The 21957-nt window shown below is 43.6% G+C and overlaps 1 protein-coding gene across 1 annotated transcript in view; it reads right to left on the reverse strand.

Moving 5' to 3' along the window:
• znhit6 (zinc finger HIT-type containing 6) overlaps positions 1-21407 on the reverse strand; it is a 46785-nt gene extending 25378 nt beyond the window's left edge. The window contains exons 1-5 of the mRNA XM_024401860.2: positions 21183-21407; positions 20836-20901; positions 15883-15989; positions 15627-15712; positions 10892-10995 (exon numbers count right to left, since the gene is read on the reverse strand). Coding sequence (XP_024257628.1) covers positions 10892-10995; positions 15627-15712; positions 15883-15989; positions 20836-20901; positions 21183-21298 — 479 coding nt within the window. The 5' untranslated portion in view covers positions 21299-21407. The remainder of the gene's footprint in view (positions 1-10891; positions 10996-15626; positions 15713-15882; positions 15990-20835; positions 20902-21182) is intronic.
• Between the last annotated feature and the right edge of the window lie 550 nt (positions 21408-21957).

Consider the following 21957-nt stretch of genomic DNA (forward strand, 5'->3'; position numbering starts at 1 on the left):
ATGTATACGTGTTACACACTTCAGAAATCGGCGGTCCCATTCTGTGAATTTGCTCCTAGAAGTTTCCACCTCATAATAACAGCACTTCCAGTTGACCGGAGCAGCTCTAGCAGGGCAGACATTTGACAAACTGAAAGGTCCTATGATGGTGCCACATTGAAAGTCACTGAGCTCTTCAGTAAGTACGTGGAGACCCCCTTCAAATTGTTTATCTACGGAGATTGCATGGCTGTGTGCTCGATTTTATACACCGGTCAGCAACGGGTGGCTGAAATGGCAGAATCCACTCATTTGAAGCGATACATACGTGTGTGTGTGTATATATACTGCTGAAAAAAATAAAGGGAACCCTAAAATAACACATCCTAGATCTAAATGAATGAAATATTCTTATTAAATACTTTTTTTTCTTTACATAGTTGAATGTGATTTCCATTGATAATTTATCAACCCGTGGAGGTCTGGATTTGGAGTCAACCTCAAAATTAAAGTGGAAAACCACACTACAGGCTGATCCAACTTTGATGTAATGTCCTTAAAACAAGTCAAAATTAGGCTCAGTAGTGTGTGTGGCCTCCACGTGCCTGTATGACCTCCCTACAACGCCTGGGCATGCTCCTGATGAGGTGACGGATGATCTCCTCCTGACCTGGACTAAAGCATCCGCCAACTCCTGGACAGTCTGTGGTGCAACGTGGCGTTGGTGGATTGAGCGAGACATGATGTCCAAGATGTGCTCAATTGGATTCAGGTCTGGGGAACGGGCGGGCCAGTCCATAGCATCAATGCCTTCCTCTTGCAGGAACTGCTGACACACTCCAGCCACATGAGGGTGTCTTGCATTAGGAGGAACCCAGGGCCAACCGCACCAGCATATGGTCTCACAAGGGGTCTGAGGATCTCATCTCGGCACCTAATGGCAGTCAGGCTCCCTCTGGCGAGCACATGGAGGGCTGTGCTGCCCCCCAAAGAAATGCCACCACACACCATGACTGACCCACCGCCAAACCGGTCATGCTGGAGGATGTTGCAGGTAGCAGAACGTTCTCCACGGTGTCTCCAGACTGTCACGTCTGTCACGTGCTCAGTGTGAACCTGCTTTCATCTGAAGAACACAGGGCGCCAGTGGCGAATTTGCCAATCTTGGTGTTCTCTGGCAAATGCCAAACATCCTGCACGGTGTTGGGCTGTAAGCACAACCCCCACCTGTGGACATCGGGCCCTCATACCACCCTCATGGAGTCTGTTTCTGACCGTTTGAGCAGACACATGCACATTTGTGGCCTGCTGGAGGTCATTTTGCAGGGCTCTGGCAGTGCTCCTCCTGATCCTCCTTGCACAAAGGCGGAGGTAGCGGTCCTGCTGCTGGGTTGTTGCCCTCCTACGGCCTCCTCCACGTCTCCTGATGTATTGGCCTGTCTCCTGGTAGCGCCTCCATGCTCTGGACACTACGCTGACAGACACAGCAAACCTTCTTGCCACAGCTCGCATTGATGTGCCATCCTGGATGGGAAGCATAGGAACTGAGAAGTGGTCTGTGGTACCACCTGCAGAACCACTCCTTTATTGGGGGTGTCTTGCTAATTGCCTATAATTTCCACCTGTTGTCTATTCCATTTGCACAACAGCATGTGAAATGTATTGTCAATCAGAGTTGCTTCTTAAGTGGACAGTTTGATTTCACAGAAGTGTGATTGACTTGGAGTTACATTGTGTTGTTTAAGTGTTCCCTTTATTTTTTGAGCAGTGTATATATATACACACATATACATGCTCAACACAACTATGACCATAAAGATTGAGGACTCTAGGGCCAATTTGAAATGCCCAATGAGGGTGAAGGAGAATAAGGTGTCTAAGGTCAGGGTCAAACAGAACATATCACATGCAGCAGCTGTCTAGAGGATTGAGGGTGCGAATGGTTCTGAAGGGCCCGTGGTGGTGGATAAGCTTTCATTGCAAGGAGTTGCCTTATCAGCAGGATCCAGATATTCTACAGGGTAAGAAGGCAGACTTTGTAGTCTTCATGGCTATGGTGATTAACAGCACTGCCAAAGTTGAGAAAAAGTCCAGAAAGTGTGGATGCAGTTTCTGGGATTGGAGGACTTCTCGGTGAAGGATTTACATAAAAGGCTGTCAAACCATACCAAAATCTCATGCCCTAGGCCCAGAGCCTCAGTGGGGAGATATGGAACTTTAAAAGATGGAAGTGAGAGTTAGTATGTCAACCAAAAGAAAAACAATTTAATTGTGAGGAGCAAGTTATTTCTTCCCCATAAAGTATATTTTTCTTTTTAATTTGAATCCAGAAGTGGAGGGCAATACAACTTTTTAGATGTAGTCCACCATAAAACTCAGAAGAAAATTGACTAATTCAAAATGGAGATGGCCTCAATGGCACTATCAATGCTCTCACAGATGCCATAATGGGACAGATACAATGTCTATGGTCCTGAATCTCTGGGGTGCAAAACACAGAGAGATAGATGGGGATAGGTGGAGGGTTGAAAAAATGAGAAGTGTGCAGAACTGGCAGAACATCCAATGAAAATGTGCTTATGAGTTTCCACTTGATGTGGGCAGAAGGGGAAGTTGGGGGGAAAGCAGGCAGAAGTGGGGGTTGGTTGGGGAGAGTTTAGGGGATTCCCTATGCAGGTGCAGGGCTATTCCAGCCCCCACTAGGCTGCTGAGGAATTTATGAGTGTTTGCTTGGGCTTGGCAGAGACTGGGCTTGGTGGAAGGGGGGGGGTGGTAAGTCAGGAGGAACACCAGGTGTTTGGGCATTGTTCTGCATTGACGGTGAAAGGAAACTATTTTATCTGATGGAAAAAGGGATGGGCCGGGCAATGCGAGCATGCACCTCAGGCTGTGTCAGGATTGCATACAGGAATATGTGGTATCATTCACTCACGGTCAGTCATAAAAGTGAAGGTGGCACAGAGAAACTCAACAAGCATTTTCCATACAGACAAAAATGGGCAGATGGTGGAATGATGACATGTCAAGTTGAGTAAGACGAGCTTGTGTTTACATATTGCCTGACTGCCCAGTGAGAGCACGGCATAGGTCTTCTGTCTCCCTGCTTGACTGTCTGTCGGCCTGTCTCCCTGCTTGACTGTCTGTCGGCCTGTCTCCCTGCTTGACTGTCTGTCGGCCTGTCTCCCTGCTTGACTGTCTGTCGGCCTGTCTCCCTGCTTGACTGTCTGTCGGCCTGTCTCCCTGCTTGACTGTCTGTCGGCCTGTCTCCGTCTGCAGTAATAAGTCAAGTTCATCAAGAGATGTCAAATTGAAACCCCATTCAACTTGCATTCCTGCTTACCTTCCAGCCATGGTGTCTATGCAAGATGAATACCTATGTAAGAATGCTGTTCATTGACTACAACTCAGCATTCAACACCATAGTACCCTCCAATCTTAACATTAAGGTTGAGGCCCTGGGTCTCAACCCCGCCCTGTGCAATTGTGTCCTGGACTTCTTGACGGGCCGCCCCCAGGTGGTGAAGGTAGAAGGTAGAAAACAACATCTCCACTTTGCTGATCCTCAACACTGGGGCCACACAAGGGTGTGTTCTCAGCCCTCTCCTGTACTCCCTGTTCCCCCATGACTGCATGGCCATGCACACCAACGCAATCATCAAGTTTGCAGACAACACAACAGTAGTGGGCTTGATTACAATCAACAACGAGACAGCCTACAGGGAGGTGGTGAGGGCCCTCGGAGTGTGGTGTCAGGAAAACAACCTCTCACTCAACGTCTACAAAACAAAAAGGAGATGATTGTGGACTTCAGGAAACAGCAAAGGGAGCACCCCTTATCCACATCGATGGGACAGCAGTGGAGAAGGTGGAAAGTTAAGTTCCTCAGCATACACATCACGGACAAACTGAAATGGTCCACCCACACAGGCAATGTCGATGTGGTTAGACTGTAAACTCTCCTTCCAGACTCACATTAAGCATCTCCAATCCAAAATGAAATCTAGAATTTGCTTCCTATTTCGCAACAAAGCATCCTTCACTCACACCGCCAAACATGCCCTCGTAAAACTGACCCCCCTACCGACCCTAGACTTCGGTGAGGTCATCTATAAAATAGCCTCAACAAACTGGATGCAGTCTATCACAGTGCCATCCGTTTTGTCACCAAAGCCCCATACACTACCCACCATTGCGACCTGTACACTCGTTGGTTGGCCCTCGCTTCATACTCGTCGCCGAACCCACTGGCTCCAGGTTATCTACAAGTCCCTGCTAGGTAAAGCCCCACCTTATCTCAGCTCACTGGTCACCATAGCAGCACCTGCTCCAGCAGGTATATCTATCTCACTGGTCACCCCCAAAGCCAATTCCTCCTTTGGGCGTCTTTCCTTCCAGTTCTCTGCTGCCAATGACTGGAACGAACTGCAACAATCTCTGAAGCTGGAGACTCATAACTCCCTCACTAGCTTTAAGCACCAGCTGTCAGAGCAGCTCACAGATCACTGCACCTGTACATAGCCCATCTGTAAACAGCCCATTTATCTACCTACCTCATCCCCATACAGTATTTATTTTGGTCCTTTACACCCCAGTATCTCTACTACATTCATCTTCTGCACATCTACCATTCCAGTGTTTAATTGCTATATTGTAATTGCTTCGCCACCATGGCCTATTTATTGCTTTAACTCCCTTATCTTACCTCATTTGCACTCACTGTATATAGACTGTTTTCTTTTGTTCTACTGTATTATTGACTATGTTTTGTTTATTCCATGTGTAACTGTGTTGTTGTATGTGTCGAATTGCTATGCTTTATCTTGGCCAGGTCGCAGTTGCAAATGAGAACTTGTTCTCAACTAGCCTACCTGGTTAAATAAGGGTGAAATAAATCAAAATAAAAAATGTGAAGGCACAACAGCACCTCTTCAACTTGGCTTGTCACCTAAAACCCAGACAAACTTTTACAGATAGACAACTGATAGCATCCTGTTGGGCTGTATCACTGCCTGGTACAGCAACTGCACCACCCAAAACCACAACACTCTACAGAGGGTGGTGCAGTCTGCACAACGCATCACAGAGGGCAAACTACCTGCCCTCCAGGACACCTACAGCACCCGATGTCACAGGAAGGCAAAAAAGATCATCAAGGACAACAACCAACTGAGCCATTGCCTGTTCACAAATCAAATCAAATCAAATTTTATTTGTCACATACACATGGTTAGCAGATGTTAATGCGAGTGTAGCGAAATGCTTGTGCTTCTAGTTCCGACAATGCAGTAATAACGAGCAAGTAATCTAACTAACAATTCCAAAAAAACTACTGTCTTATACACAGTGTAAGGGGATAAAGAATATGTACATAAGGATATATGAATGAGTGATGGTACAGAGCAGCATAGGCAAGATACAGTAGATGATATCGAGTACAGTATATACACCCTGCTACCATCCAGAAGGCGAGGTCAGTACAGGTGCATCAAAGCTGGGACTGAGAGACTGAAAAACAGCTTCTATCGGAAGGCCATCAGACTGTTAAACAGCCATCACTAACACAGAGACTGCTGCATACATAACGTCATTGACCACTTTAATAAATTGATCACTAGTCACTTGAATAGTGTTTACATATATTTATATGTACATATTCTTATTCCATCCCTTTAGATGTGTGTATTAGATGTGGAATTGTTAGATTACTTGTTAGATATTACTGCATTGTCAGAACTAGAAGCACAAAGCATTTCACTACACTCGCATTAACATCTGCTAAACATGTGTATGTGACCAATACAATCCACCTGCCCAACACTAACAAAAAAAAAAGACCGATAACTTCTAGTTGGACTCGTTGCTAAGGCCTACAAATCTCTCGTTGCTTTCAACAACCCAGTGGGGAATGGCTTGGAAGAAGGGGAATCAAACAGCAGATTTCTGAATTCTGCAGCAGAACAGCTTGTGATCAATGTGGTTTTGAAGCCTCTGGAAGTAATATTGTGTGCTCTACATTCATTATTTTTTTTTTTGCTTGTCTGGAGGACAAAATGTTGAACTCGAACAACCTAAAAACCTCAGAGCCCTGGAAATAACATGGTGTTTCAAATTGTGTGTGTGTAAATTACTAAAATGGTGTGTGAGCGAACGCACGCAGAGCCTAGTGCAGAAGTGGGCTCCTATCAATCGTAAGCAGGTCCTCTCTCATCAATCTCAAGTGGCCAGTCTTATCCTCTCCAGTCATATCAATGGGCAGCACTACGACAACACTTATCAAGCACAAACTTATGGCAACCACAGTTCCAAGGTCTCAATGTCTAAGTTGTTGCCATGACAAACTTTATTATTAAAAAGGTTCTATATTTAGTACTGTATAACAAACAAGAGCCTAACAACTGGCTTCCATAATATGAAAACATATGGAAGCCTTGAGGCGCTGACACATAACAAATACCATATCTACCAACGCAGTGACCTCACACACTGTAATCATTTCTCAAATAAAGCACTGAGATGGAGGGTAAATGCAGATAGAAGAATATTATACAACTGATAGAAGTCAGCATCAGTATGTGTGCCCAAACAAACTGCCAACAAGGATTCCACAAACACAATACGTTGATCAAACACGTGGGTTGCAGTTAAATGAATGGCCTAATGGCTGGCTCGATAGCTGGTTATCAGGCACCTGTGAGCTGCTACACATGATGTGTATGGCTGCTATACCCCCTTGCATGAAATTGTTTTCAAGACTCTGGGGGAATGGGGTGGCAAAGGAATTATGGGGTACAAAATGCAGAAACACAGCCATCGCGGACAGAATATCATTGCATTGCCATTTCAGAAGGTGACTTCAGCTCCCACAAATAAAAAGGGAAACTAGACAGCACCAATTCTGATCAATTTGATGTTATTTTAATGGCCGACAAAAAAAGCGCTTTTCTTTTAAAACAAGAACGTTTCGAAGTGATCCCAAACTTTTGAATGTGTGTATGTAACACACACACACAGAGTCCCCAACCAGAACTCGTGCTCTGCCTAGAAGGCCAGCATCCTGGAGTCGCCTCTTCACCGTTGGCGTCGAGACTGGTGTTTTGTAGGTACAATTTAATGAAGCTGCCAGTTGAGGACTTGAGGCATCTGTTTCTCAAACCAGACACTAATGTGCTTGTCCTCTTGTTCAGTTGTGCACCGTGTCCTCCCAACTCCTTTCCTTTCTGGTTAGAGACAGTTTGCGCTGTTCTGTGAAGGGAGTAGTACACAGCTTTGTGTGAGGTCTTCAGTTTCTTGGCAATTTCTAGCATGGAATAGCCTTCATTTCTCAGAACAAGAATAGATTGACGAGTTTCAGGAGAAAGGTCTTTGTTTCCAGCCATTTTGAGCCTGTAATCGAACCCACAAGTGCTGATGCTCCAGATATTCAACTAGTCTAAAGGCGGAGAGTTTTATTACTTCTTTAAATCAGCTTTTCAGTTTTCAGCTGTGCTAACAATTGCAAAAGGGTTTTCTAATGATCAATTAGCCTTTTAAAATTATAAACTTGGATCTAGCTACAATAGTCATTAACAACACCACACTATTTCTGATCAATTTGATGTTACTTTAACGAACACATTTTTTTGTTGCTTTTCTTTCAAAAACAAGGAAATGTCTAAGGGACCCCAAACTTTTGAACGGTTGTGTGTGTGTGTGAATTGCTAGTTAATAACAGTTGTCTTCCATCCAGAAAAGTAAAACAAAGGGGAAGAAAGACGATAAACACTAGTAGCCAAGCTGACTCTTCAGCGGAGAAAAGAATACAGGACTTCAGAAGATAAGAGAACAAAACTTTAACAAGCTTCTTCTTGAGAGAAGAGAACAAAACATTGCTAACAGGAGGCCACCAAACATTTCCAAACCACACTTCAATTCAAATTATTACATAAAAAAATGAACTGATCTGTTCGCAAGCCAGTGAAGCCACCAATAAATCAGCTGACTTTTGAACAAGAGTATAGGGTGAGTTCCAAACGGCACTATTCCCCAACTATTACATATGTGTACCACTGGTTGATTTGGTTTAAAAAGTATTCCAGGCCTGTCATTTCTAGTTCAACACTTTTAGTGTACCCGTAACCTGTTTTGACATCAGTCACCAGGGAGAGGCAGGCAGGTGCACGCACGCCAGTGCATGTGGCTGTGCACACACCGTAGCCCAGGATAAAAGCCTCTATAGCTGGCCGCTAATTATGATTCCCTCTCTCTGGCTGTGTGTGTGTGTAAAGACTGCCTCTCTCTGTGTAATGATGGCCTCTCTCTGGCAGCATGTGTGTGTAGCATGAATATGTCGCTAACCATCTGCAGTCACACTGCTCCAACATCTGCTTATTATATAATGCACCAAGTAAATTCTCAAAACCATTTTCTCCTGCCGGTCTCAGTCTAGTCGACACCCTTAGTGCCGGTCTCAGTCTAGTCGACACCCCTAGTGCCGGTCTCAGTCTAGTCGACACCCTTAGTGCCGGTCTCAGTCTAGTCGACACCCTTAGTGCCGGTCTCAGTCTAGTCGACACCCTTAGTGCCGGTCTCAGTCTAGTCGACACCCTTAGTGCCGGTCTCAGTCTAGTCGACACCCGGTCTCAGTGTCGACACCCTTAGTGCCGGTCTCAGTCTAGTCGACACCCTTAGTGCCGGTCTCAGTCTAGTCGACACCCTTAGTGCCGGTCTCAGTCTAGTCGACACCCTTAGTGCCGGTCTCAGTCTAGTCGACACCCTTAGTGCCGGTCTCAGTCTAGTCGACACCCTTAGTGCCCGGTCTCAGTCTAGTCGACACCCTTAGTGCCGGTCGACACCCAGTGCCGGTCTCAGTCTAGTCGACACCCTTAGTGCCGGTCTCAGTCGACACCCTTAGTGCCGGTCTCAGTCACCCTTACCCTTAGTGCCGGTCTCAGTCTAGTCGACACCCTTAGTGCCGGTCTCAGTCTAGTCGACACCCTTAGTGCCGGGTCTCAGTCTCAGTCTAGTCGACACCCTTAGTGCCGGTCTCAGTCTAGTCGACACCCTTAGTGCCGGTCTCAGTCTAGTCGACACCCTTAGTGCCGGTCTCAGTCTAGTCGACACCCTTAGTGCCGGTCTCAGTCTAGTCGACACCCTTAGTGCCGGTCTCGGTCTCAGTCTTAGTGCCGGTCGACACCCTTAGTGCCGGTCTCAGTCTAGTCGACACACCCTTAGTGCCGGTCTCAGTCTAGTCGACACCCTTAGTGCCGGTCTCAGTCTAGTCTTAGTGCCGGTCTCAGTCTAGTCGACACCCTTAGTGCCGGTCTCAGTCTAGTCGACACCCTTAGTGCCGGTCTCAGTCTAGTCGACACCCTTAGTGCCGGTCTCAGTCTAGTCGACACCCTTAGTGCCGGTCTCAGTCTAGTCGACACCCTTAGTGCCGGTCTCAGTCTAGTCGACACCCTTAGTGCCGGTCTCAGTCTAGTCGACACCCTTAGTGCCGGTCTCAGTCTAGTCGACACCCTTAGTGCCGGTCTCAGTCTAGTCGACACCCTTAGTGCCGGTCTCAGTCTAGTCGACACCCTTAGTGCCGGTCTCAGTCTAGTCGACACCCTTAGTTTATATCCTATCCCTAGAGAATCCTCATCTGTCTCTTCCTTGAAAACTCCCAAGATAGGAGAACTTTATGCACACTGACTACATGATATTTAGGATGTAACCACTAACCATAACCATTTATTTATCAGTCATTTAATTTCTATGTATTTAACCCTAAATTATAAATGAACCCCCCCCAGTGTTCCATCCAAATGTAAAACCAGATACTAGGCTATGTCTTCCTGGAAGAGAAAGGAGCCTGGCTACTCTGCTCCTCTTACATAATGCGGTCTTACCTTCTGGCAATAATGCACAAATTAGAACTACAAAACACCAGAGAGACAGACTGGCCTGAGGGGAATTATATTCAGAATGGAAAAAAGTGGACTGGCTAACATTAACTTTGTTCAGCGACAGCTTTGATTGACATTAGAGGTTCTGTTTTTTAGTTAACTTGAGGGTTAAATGTTTGTTTCCTTCCATGTGGGGTGGAGCGAGAGAGAGAGAGGAAATAGCAGAACGATATCCCTTCAGGAAAAGTTGTCAAATATGGAAAGACGGGACCACCTGCAGCACAGCAGGAAATCCAGGAAAATGGAAAAGGAACGAGAAATGGAGGGAATGGGGAACAAAGGAATACATGTCTGGGATTAGGGCTATGGCAGGTCTCACACTCATGAGTGGTGGGGTAGCAGGTTGCTATAGAAACACACCAAGTCCAGTGAAACATCACAAGTTGGAAATGATGATGCCCCCAGAGAGGCCAGGACATATGGACAGGGTTGGTTTAGCCTACATAGCCGGTCAGAAGGCCACAGGCAGTAATACATTACTCCACACCAGTGACTAATCAAATGTTGCTTCAAGTCTTTGTCCAACATGTCCAAAATTTGCCTGAGCTGACACACACACAATTAAGCCGTAAGGCCTTCTCAAGACTAAACAGCACATGCCAGGTATACAGAGTTGAGTAGTGCCTTCATAAACATGCAGAGGACTGATGCCCCACAGATACAATAACAGTTGTTTTTAATGTATGTGAGGAATTGTGAAAACTTAAGAGCGCCATCCTGTGGCAGAGAAACACTTCTGATCTCAACACGAGGATCCTCAACCACCTTACTGAACATAGAAGTTGTTTTTAAACTTTGCTATAAATAGAGTCGAGTGCTAGTAATGGGTTTTGGATTTAAGTCAAAGAGCCACCTGAACATTTAGAGGTCCTCTTAAAGAGGGGACGCAAACATTGCCTTTCTTCGCTGAGCCAAAAACAACTGTTATAAAACACTAGTATGTTGTATCCTACAGAACATGGCCCTGATGTCTAAGAGGAACCTACTTCTTGAGACAGATGGTGGAGTTCTCTCTGCTCTTGGTGAATGTGTTGGGAAGGAACCTCAACGTGATGTTCAGCCTCCTCGCCTGGGCTGTCAGTCTCTTAGCCTGGAGAGCGAGCGAGAGGGGAGAGCGAGCGAGAGAGCAAGGACATTACATAAACAAACATCTGCTCTTAACTACCTGGTTAAGCAACTGGTTAATTGACAACAACAAAAAATCTACAAAAATAGGAAGGACACTAGAAATGGCTGTTCTTGGCTCAGAACCTAATCACCCAAGAACTCATTCTCCTCACCTTGATTTTAAAGGATACCCCTTTACTTATTAATACTTGGATAGCACCATAATGACTAGAGGTCGACTGATTATGATTTCTCAACGCCGATACCGATTATTGGAGGACCAAAAAATGATGATACTGATTAATCGGCCGATTTATTTATAATAATGACAATTACAACAATACTGAATGAACACTTATTTTAACTTAATATAATACATCAATAAAATCAATTTAGCTTCAAATAAATAATCAAACATGTTCAATTTGGTTTAAATAATGTACAAACAAAGTTTTGGAGAAGAAAGCAAAAGTGCAATATGTGCCATGTAAAAAAGGTAACTTTTAAAGTTCCTTGCTCAGAACATATGATGCTGGTGGTTCCTTTTAACACGAGTCTTCAATATTCCCAGGTAAGAAGTTTTAGGTTGTAGTTATTATAGGACTTATATGACTATTTCTCTCTATATTATTTGTATTTCATATACCTTTGACTATTGGATGTTCTTATAGGTTCTTATAGGCACTTTAGTATTGCCAGTATAGCTTCGGTCCATCTCCTCGCGCACACCCCGCTAACTAGCTAGACATTTCACATCGGTTACACTAGCCAAATCTCGGGAGTTGATAGGCTTGAAGTCAAACAGCACAATGCTTGAAGCACAGCGAAGAGCTGCTGGCAAATGCACGAAAGTGCAGTTTGAATGAATGCTTACGAGCCTGCTGCTGCCTACCACCGCTCAGAGTGCTCTATCAAATCATAGACTTAATTATAACACACAGAAATACGAGCCTCAGGTCATTAATATGGTCAAATCCGGAAACTATAGTTTCGAAAACAAAACGTTTTTTCTTTCAGTGAAATACGGAACCGTTTCCGTATTTTACCTAACGGGTGGCATCCATAAGTCTAAATATTCCTGTTACATTGCACAACCGTCAATGTCATGTAATAATTACGTAAAATTCTGGCAAATTAGTTCGCAATGAGCCAGGCGGTCCAAACTGTTGCATATACCCTTACTCTGCGTGCAATGAATGCAAGAGAAGTGACACAATTTCCCTAGTTTAATATTGCCTGCTAACCTGGATTTCTTTAAACGAAATATGCAGGTATATACTATAAAATATATATATATATATATATATATATAAAATATATACTTCTGTGTATTGATTTTAAGAAAGGCATTGTTGTTTACGGTTAGGTACATTCATGCAACGATTGTGCTTTTTTCGCAAATGCGCTTTTGTTAACTTCTTCGATATAGGAGGCGCTCTTTTAATTTTTGGATGAAAAACGTTCCCGTTTTAAACAAGATATTTTGTCACGAAAAGATGCTTGACTATGCATATAATTGACAGCTTTGGAAAGAAAACACTCTGACGTTTCCAAAACTGCAAAGATATTGTCTGTGAGTGCCACAGAACTGATGTTACAGAAAAAACCCAGATAAAAATACAATCAAGAAGTGCCGCATTTTTTAAAACCGCCTCATGGCAATGACTCCTTATATGGCTGTGGAGGAGCTAGGAGTCAGCTTACCTTTTCCACGTTTTCCCCAAGGTGTCTGCAGCATTGTGACGTATTTGTAGGCATATCATTGGAAGATTGACCCTATAAGAGACTACATTTACCAGGTGGTCGCTTGGTGTCCTCTGTTGCAATTATTGCGTAATCTCCAGCTGCAAGTACTTTTCCGTTTGCTACTGAGGAGAAACCCAACTGCCACGAAGGATTTATCGTCGAATAGATATGTGAAAAACACCTTGAGGATGATTCTAAACAACGTTTGCCATGTTTCTGTCGATATTATGGAGTTAATTTGGAAAAAAGTTTGGCGTTGTAGTGAATGAATTTTCGTTTTTTTTTCTTAGCCAAAAGTGATGAACAAACGGAGCGATTTCTCCTACACAAATAATATTTTTGGGAAAAAAATGAACATTTGCTATCTAACTGAGAGTCTCCTCATTGAAAACATCCGAAGTTCTTCAAAGGTAAATGATTTTATTTGAATGCTTTTCTTGTTTTTTTGTGAAAATGTTGCTGCTGAATGCTAGGCTTAATGCTATGCTATCAATACTCTTACACAAATGCTTGTGTAGCTTTGGTTGAAAAGCATATTTTGAAAATCTGAGATGACAGTGTTGTTAACAAAAGGCTAAGCTTGTGTTTCAATTTATTTCATTTCACTTGCGATTTTCATGAATAGAAAAAGTTGCGTTATGCTAATGCGTTATAGTTTAAGTATTTTTCTGTCGATTTCTCAGCCAAGCAGGATGAACAAACGTGATGTTTTTCGCCTACAAAAATATTATTTTTGGAAAAAAGGAACATTGGCTATCTAACCGGGAGTCTCCTGAGTGAAAGCATCTGAAATTCTTCAAAGGTAAATTATTTAATTTGGTTGCTTTTCTTATTTTTGTGAAAATGTTGCCGCCTGCCAGCACAGCCTAGCATAGCATTATGCCATGCTAAACTTACACAAATGCTTGTCTAGCGTTGGCTGTAACGCATATTTTGAAAATCTGAGATGACAGTGTTGTTAACAAAAGGCTAAGCTTGTGTTTGAATATATTTATTTAATTTCATTTTAGATTTTCATGAATAGGAAACGTTGCGTTATGCTAATGAGCTTGAGGCTATGATTACGCTCCCGGATACGGGATTGCTCGTCGCTAGAGGTTAAATCATCCCCCGTTTGGCGAAGTTGGCTGTCTTTGTTAGGAAGAAAGTCTAGACAGTTCGCAACGAGCCAGGCGGCCCAAACTGTTGCACAGAACGCAGGAAAAGTGACACAATTTCCCGTGTTAAAAGAAAATCATGTTAGCAGGCAATATTAACTAAATATGCAGGTTTAAAAATATATACTTGTGTATTGATTTTAAGAAAGGCGTTGATGTTTATGGTTAGGTACACATTGGTGCAACGACAGTGCTTTTTCACAAATGCGCTCGTTAAATCACCCGTTTGGTGAAGTATGCTATGATTCAATGATAAATTAACAGGCACCGCATCGATCATACTCAACGCAGGACAAGCTAGATAAACTAGTAATATCATCAACCATGTGTAGTTAACTTCTCTAGGGTAGGGGGCAGCATTTGGAATTTTGGATGAAATGCATGTCCAAATTAAACTGCCTTCTACTCAGGCCCAGGAGATAGGATATGCATATAATTGGTCGATTTGGATAGAAAACACTAAAGTTTCCAAAACTGTTAAAATAGTGTCTGAGTATAACAGAACTGATTGGGCAGGTGAAAACCTAAGAAAAATCCATTCAGGAAGTAGGATTTTGTTTTGTTGTCATTTTCTATTCAATGCCATTACAGTATCCATTGACTTAGGACTCAAATTGCAGTTCCTATGCCTTCCACTAGATGTCAACAGTCTTTAGAAATTGTTTCAGGCTTGTATTCTGAAAAATGAGGGAGTAAGAGCTGTTTGAATTAAGGGACCCTGCAGTGTCACTGAGCTTTTTCATGTGCGCAACCGAGAGAGTGCCTTTCTTGTTTACCTTTTATATTGACAACGTTACTGTCCGGTTGAAATATTACCAAATATTTAGGCTAAAAACAACCTGAGGATTAAATATAAACATCGTTTGACATGTTTCTATGAACTTTACGGATACAATTTGGATTTCTTTGTCTGCCTGTTGTGACTGCGTTTGAGCCTGTGGATACCTGAAGAAAACGCAAACAAAACTGAGGTTTTTGGATATAAAGAGACTCTATCGAACAAGGTGGGACACTAGCGTCTCTTTGTATGATATTAGACCATTACATGTAGAAGGTTCTGGAAGGCCACAGCCCAGATAGACATTCACATTCCTTGCCAGACAGACTTTCCCCCCCTATTTCGGTAAGAAGTATTATTCTTATTTTATTGATAGATTTGTGACCACTGAACCAGACCGAAGCAAAAACACATTACCTCAAGCCATTATAAAATGCTGCATGTAATAGTCTTAAATGAATCCAGGTAAGGACTGGGCTGGCAGACTGAATCACTCCCTGAAAGTGCCATTTTCAATGAATGTCTGTGGTTATGGGTTCCAGCTCTGCTCAAACCAGTTACCTGAAGAGCCATGGAGGCACAGAGAGAAAACCCAAAACCACACAATTTAAATCATATAAAGAATTCATTTTCAAAAAAGATTTTGTGAGGCAAGTTAGAAATGCTCTAGTGTGCTCCAAGAAACACAAAGCTATTATGAAAATAGAAATCAATATTGCGGTTTAGACAAGCATAACTCTCCAAGTCTTTCTGGTGTGAGCCCGATAGAAGGAATCATCATCCTACTCCGTCACCCCGCCTGTCCGTCACCCCGCCTGTTCCACTGTCAAACTTGTGGTTGATGTGAGTTTCTCCCTCACCATGTAGAGTTGTCTGATATAAATATATCACAAATCAATCAATTAAATGAGAGGTGGTGGATGAATGACTTACTCTAAAGTTAACAGGAGGGCCACGGACCAGGGAATCTCTGTTGGCACTGTCTGCCAGCCTCCCCGTGTCCTCAAGGAACCTGTAGTCTAGCAGGGCCACAAAGGACACCACAGTTACACACAATTCAATGAATCTTTGTTCAGCCAGGATAGTCCATTCACTCAGCAACAATCATTGCTTTCCAGGGAGTCATGCCATCCAAACCTTTGACCATTACACACGCATGCGCACACACACAGCAGAGGGAGTGTCTCACCGCTGAGTAGGTTCATCTCATCCATCTTGGACAGGGCAACAAAGGCAGTCTTATCTCGAACTCCACTGCATCCTGACTCCTCTTTGTGCTTCTTCACACAGGGCAAGCTAGGTTAAAAATCCAAAAAATAAAAGAGGACATTTTTAAATAACATTTTATCAAAAAGTTTGCTCTTCTGGTACAGTCAGCACTAGAACTATAGCGAGAAAAGAAGCTGTGTAGAGGTTTTGGTTCATCCATGAACACAACATACTGACACAGTATCAGCTGTATGTCCAAGGACAAAGCATTCATTTTGGCACATTGTAGAATACAAACTCTGCAATTTTCTTAATAAAGTGGCTACTTAGAACTAACAGCAGATCTGGAAAAATGCAGAGCAGAACTCCGTCTTTCACTATGGGTAGAGTTGCATCATGGTAGCAGAAGACTGGGGATGGAAGGATGGAGAACAGAAGACTGGGGATAGAAGGCAGAATGATGTAGCGGCGTAAATCAGACTGGAGATGTCTCACTGCATGCTGGGAAATGTCTGTGTGCCACTGAAGGAAGACCCTTCTCTTCCTCTCCTCTGACAGATTGAAATCCTCTGCGTCTACGTCGGTTTCACCTGAGACTCACTGTGTGCGGCGTGATTGGGTAAGGGAACTATAAACGAGTTAGGCCTATAACTGGTTGACACCAGCTAGTTTATATTATTACTAACTCCAAGGCCTATAACTGGTTGACACCAGCTAGTTTATATTATTACTAACACCAAGGCCTATAACTGGTTGACACCAGCTAGTTTATATTATTACTACCTCCAAGTTTATATTATTAACTCCAAGGCCTATAACTGGTTGACACCAGCTAGCAAGGCCTATAACTGGTTGACACCAGCTAGTTTATATTATTACTAACTCCAAGGCCTATAACTGGTTGACACCAGCTAGTTTATATTATTACTAACTCCAAGGCCTATAACTGGTTGACACCAGCTAGTTTATATTATTACTAACACCAAGGCCTATAACTGGTTGACACCAGCTAGTTTATATTATTACTAACTCCAAGGTCCAAGGTATTATTTGACCTAAGCTAATCCAAGCTATACCTCCGGTGATCAGGGCAGTACATACACCAGTGCAGTAATGTTTTGAAAACCCTCTTCTGGATTGATGACTTTCATTCCCTATATAGAATAGATACTAACCAACATGTGTGAAAGGTGTTTTGCAGTCAGTCACATTCTTCAAGGCTTAAAACATTCATTAATTTCAACCAGCCCAAATGTGCTCTTTCATCCATGGTATTTATTTGTTAGGGACCACATACAAACACACAAGTATGTGGACACCCGTTCAAATTAGTGGGTATGGCTATTTCAGCCACATACATTGCTGAGAGGTTTTAAAAATCGAGCACCCAGCTATGCAATCTCTATAGACAAACACTGGCAGTAGAGTGACTTTCAACGTTGCACCGTAATAGGATGCCACCTTCCCAACAAGTCAGTTTGTCAAATTTCTGCCCTGCTAGAGCTGCCCCGGTCAACTGGAAGTCCTACTAAACTCAGCAAAAAAACAAACGTCCCCTTTTCAGGGCCCTGTCTTTCAAAGTCGTAAAAATCCAAATAACGTCACAGATATTCATTGTAAAGGGTTTAACACTGTTTCCCATGCTTGTTCAATGAACCATAAACAATGAACATGCACCTGTGGAACGGACGTTAAGACACTAACAGCTTACAGACGGTAGGCAATTAAGGTCACAGTTATGAAAACTTAGGACACTAAAGAGGCCTTTCTACTGACTCTGAAAAACACCAAAAGAAAGATGCCCAGGGTCCCTGCTCATCTGCGTGAACTAGCCTTAGGCATGCTGCAAGGAAGCATGAGTACTGCAGATGTGGCCAGGGCAATAAATTGCAATTCCCACATACTCTTTTTGATAAGGATGTGTAACAGAGTAATAACCATATTGAACGAACATGCTTTAAGACAGCGCTACAGGGAGGACAGCTGATTGTCCTCGCAGTGGCAGACCACGTGTAACACCTGCACAGGATCGGTACATCCGAATATGACACCTACGGGACAGGTACAAGATGGAAACAACTGCCAGAGTTAAAGGAAAGCACAATCCCTCCATCAGTGCTCAGACTGCCCACAATAGGCTGAGAGAGGCTTGGCTTGTAGGCCTGTTGTAAGGCAGGTCCTCACCAGACATCACCGGCAACAACGTCGCCTATGGGCACAAACCCATCGTCGCTGGACCAGACAGGACTGGCAAAAAGTTCTCTTCACTGACAAGTCACGGTTTTGTCACACCAGGGGTTATGGCCGTATTCACATTTATCGTCAAAGGAATGAGCATTACACCGAGGCCTGTACTCTGGAGCGGGATCGATTTGGAGGTGGAGGGTCCGTCACGGTCTGGGGCGGTGTGTCACAGCATCATTGGACTGAGCTTGTTGTCATTGCAGGCAATCTCAACGCTGTGCAATACAGGGAAGACATCCTCCTCCCTCATGTGGTACCCTTCCTGCAGGCTCATACTGAAATGACTCCCCAGCATGACAAAGCCACCAGCCATACTCCTCGTTCTGTGCTTGATTTCCTGCAAGACAGGAATGTTGGTGTTCTGCCATGGCCAGCGAAAAGCCCGGATCTCAATCCGATTGAGCACGTCTGGGACCTGTTGGATCGGGGGGTGAGGCTAGGGCCATTCCCCCCAGAAAAGTCTGGGAACTTGCAGGTGCCTTGGTGGAAGAGCGGGGTAACATCTCACAGCAAGTACTTGCAAATCTGGTGCAGTCCATATGGAGATGCACTGCAGTACTTAATGCAGCTGCTTGCCACACCAGATACTGACTGTTAATTTTGATTGTGACCCCCCCTTTGTTCAGGGACACATTATTACATTTCTGTGGAACTTGTTCAGTTTGTCTCAGTTGTTGAATCTTAAGGTCATACAAATATTTACACGTTAAGTTTTCTGAAAATAAACGCAGTTGACAGTGAGAGGATGTTTCTTTTTTTGATGAGTTTATTATGAAGTGGAAACGTCTAGGAGCAACAACGGCTCAGCCGCAAAGTGGAATGACACGCATGCTCACAGAATGGGCCGGCCGAGTGCTGAAAGCGAGTAAAAATTGTCTATCCTTGCTGGCAACACTCACTACTAAGTTCCAAACTGCCTCTGGAAGCAATGTCAGCACAATAACTATTTGTCAGGAGCTTCATGAAATTGGTTTCCATGGCCGAGCAGCTGCACACAAGCCTAAGATCACCATGTGCAATGCCAAGTGTTGAGTGGTGTAAAGCTTGTGGCCATTAGACTCTGGAGCAGTGGAAACACGTTCTCTGGAGTGATGCATCACAGTTCACTATCTGGCAGTACGACAGACGAATCTGGGTTTGGCAGATGCCAGGAGAATGCTACCTGCCCGAATGTATAGTGCTAACTAAAGTTTGGTGGAGGAGGAATAATGTTCTGCGGCTGTTTTTCCATGGTTCGGGCTAGGCCCCTTAGTTCCGCTGAAGGGAAATCTTAATGCTATAGCATACAATGACATTCTAGACGATTCTGCGCTTCCAACTTTGTGCCAACAGTTTGAGGAAGGCCCTTCCCTTTTCAGCGGGATCATGCCCCTTTGCACAAAGCAATGTCCATACAGAAATCTAGTGGAAAGCCTTCCCAGAAGAGTGGAGGCTGTTATAAGCAGCATATTGGGGGACCAACTCCATATTAGTGCCCATGATCTTGGAATGAGATGTTCAACGAGTTGGTGTCCACATATGTAGTGTAGCTAATTTGAATCTGTAGTCCCATTTTCATCCATGGTAGACTGCAGACTCTAAATGAAAACGTCCATAAAAATGTCAAGGGATCTTGGTGTGGTTCTCTCTAGGGCCTTGTTTCTTTTAATGAACAGTTGGGATGTGATCTAAACACAGACATTCACAAATCACAATCCATTTCAGACACTTGCTGACAGAGAGGTAGGTACTTGGCAGGGGTCTTTCAGACCATCTCCACAAACTATTTGGGGAATGTCAATGGCTGCCCACAACAATGGGGAGCCATTTGAGAAATGTGCAAATTACCTCTAAATCTTATTGAGATGTGAGAAGGAGCAATTTTGATAGTGCCATTCAGGCTGAGATTGAAAGCTGAAAGGTATTTCTAAGTAGGCTTCACTTGCTTTCTGGGACTTGGATTTTATAGCTTCATACCACAGCTGAGATTAATCACCTGAACATGTCCATCTTTCAAAAACACTGATACAATTGTCTTACTTGCACATACCTACACAGACAGCGCTCAAGAATAGCCTACCTTCACATTTTTGTTACATAGCCTAGGCCTAATCAAAGGATTTTCAGCTTTACTGTCATCTTGGCTGTAGAAGGGTTACCCAATCAATTTCTGACCTTGGAGGAGGTGCAGTCTAGCCCACCACCAAATCTTAAAACATGTTTTTTAAACACTGACCTTGTTATAAAAACCTGAAGATAAATTGCTTCCATCTTGATATTAAAATAAGTAGAGGTTCTTAAACACCTGGGAGATGGGTTGAGCCCCAAATGGCACCATTTCCCTTATATAGTAGACTACCTTTGAGCAGGGCTGATTGGCAGTACTTTTGACCAGAGGCTGAGTAGTGCAATAGACCTATAGGGGAAAATGTGCCAATTGGGGGACACAGAGCCATAGTCTTATAAACAGCTTGAGTTTTAAGGAGACGAGATGAAAGGACACGAGGAATATAGAATTGAGAGCTTTGTTAGGGTTGCTTCAATTAAAAAAACAGCCAATAATATTCCATCACATATGATATGGTAAGGGCTATAGTGTATAACACAGAACCTCACAGCTTCCCATTGTCTTTCCTATCAGTGCACATGAATTAAAGGGAGAGCAAGTCACTTTATACTATTGAGATGCACAAGATGTCTCTCCTCTTACCTGCACGAGTGTTTGAGGCAGCCGGGACATCTATAATTCGCCACTTCAGAGCCACACACACCACAACTGTAGGAAATAAATGATAAATCATGTTCAACAAACACTCGACATCGCCAGACTCAAAGGGGCGTGGACATCACAGCACGTGGTAACCCATGTGCTTTCCTGATAGCTTGTTATTTTAGCTACAAATATAACCTGCCACAATTATTTTACATACATTCAGAGACATAGCAAGGTAAGATAGTAGTAATCACTATGGCTAGGTAAGCTAGCTTGCTGTGTTATTGAGCTAGACACCATCTAGCCCACCAAGCGTTAGCTTAGCTAGCTAGCTGCCTTCTTACTTTGCCAGGGATAGTTTTATTTTGTTTCCTTTGAGTTCGTCTCCCAGACGGTCATTCTCGACGTGGCTTTCAGCAGCTGCGACTGTATCCACCGAAGACAGCATACTTGTATACATTTCTAGAAATTACTCTCTCGAAGCTCTGTTTCAATCAAAGCAGTCTGAAGTTTACCGTCTTCCGCTATACGTGGAGAAAAATATGTGACGGATGTATTCCGGTTTGTCTTGACAATGCAGAAAAGCGCCCCCTGGTGTTGGTATTCGTGTAATATAGGACATTTGATGCGTGGAAGATCCCCCCTCTCTCTATCATGTGCTGCATGTCAGTCTGTCAGCCAGCCTCTCTTACTCTGTGTGTAGGCCCATGTACATCAATAGGAGCTGTGTTGTTCTGAGGACTGAAGCTGACCATTATAAAACTAAAGCCTTTCTAACCCAGACTGACCAGGCCCAGGAGAGATGAGCTGATGTCTAATGAAAAGAAATTAACAAAATATGCATTGTTTTTCTTGTATCTTTGTTTGGAGGAGACAAAAGCAACAGTATCAAAGTCGGGTCAAACAAGAGCAAACATCTGAATCCAAACTGTTCTTCGTATCTATCTCAAGGGAAGTCAGCCATTTTGTTTCTCATAGTTTATTTGCTTTGTCCCTATCCATGGTAACACAGTGCTTGTCATTCCATAGGATCTTTGTCAAGTTTAAAGGTCCATGCTAGTATTGTGTTAAGAAGGAAAAGCCCAAGTGATGTTTATATGTAGCCTACATTGCATGCAT

Source organism: Oncorhynchus tshawytscha, linkage group LG05 (assembly GCF_018296145.1).
Source record: "Oncorhynchus tshawytscha isolate Ot180627B linkage group LG05, Otsh_v2.0, whole genome shotgun sequence".
Lineage (NCBI taxonomy): Eukaryota > Metazoa > Chordata > Actinopteri > Salmoniformes > Salmonidae > Oncorhynchus > Oncorhynchus tshawytscha.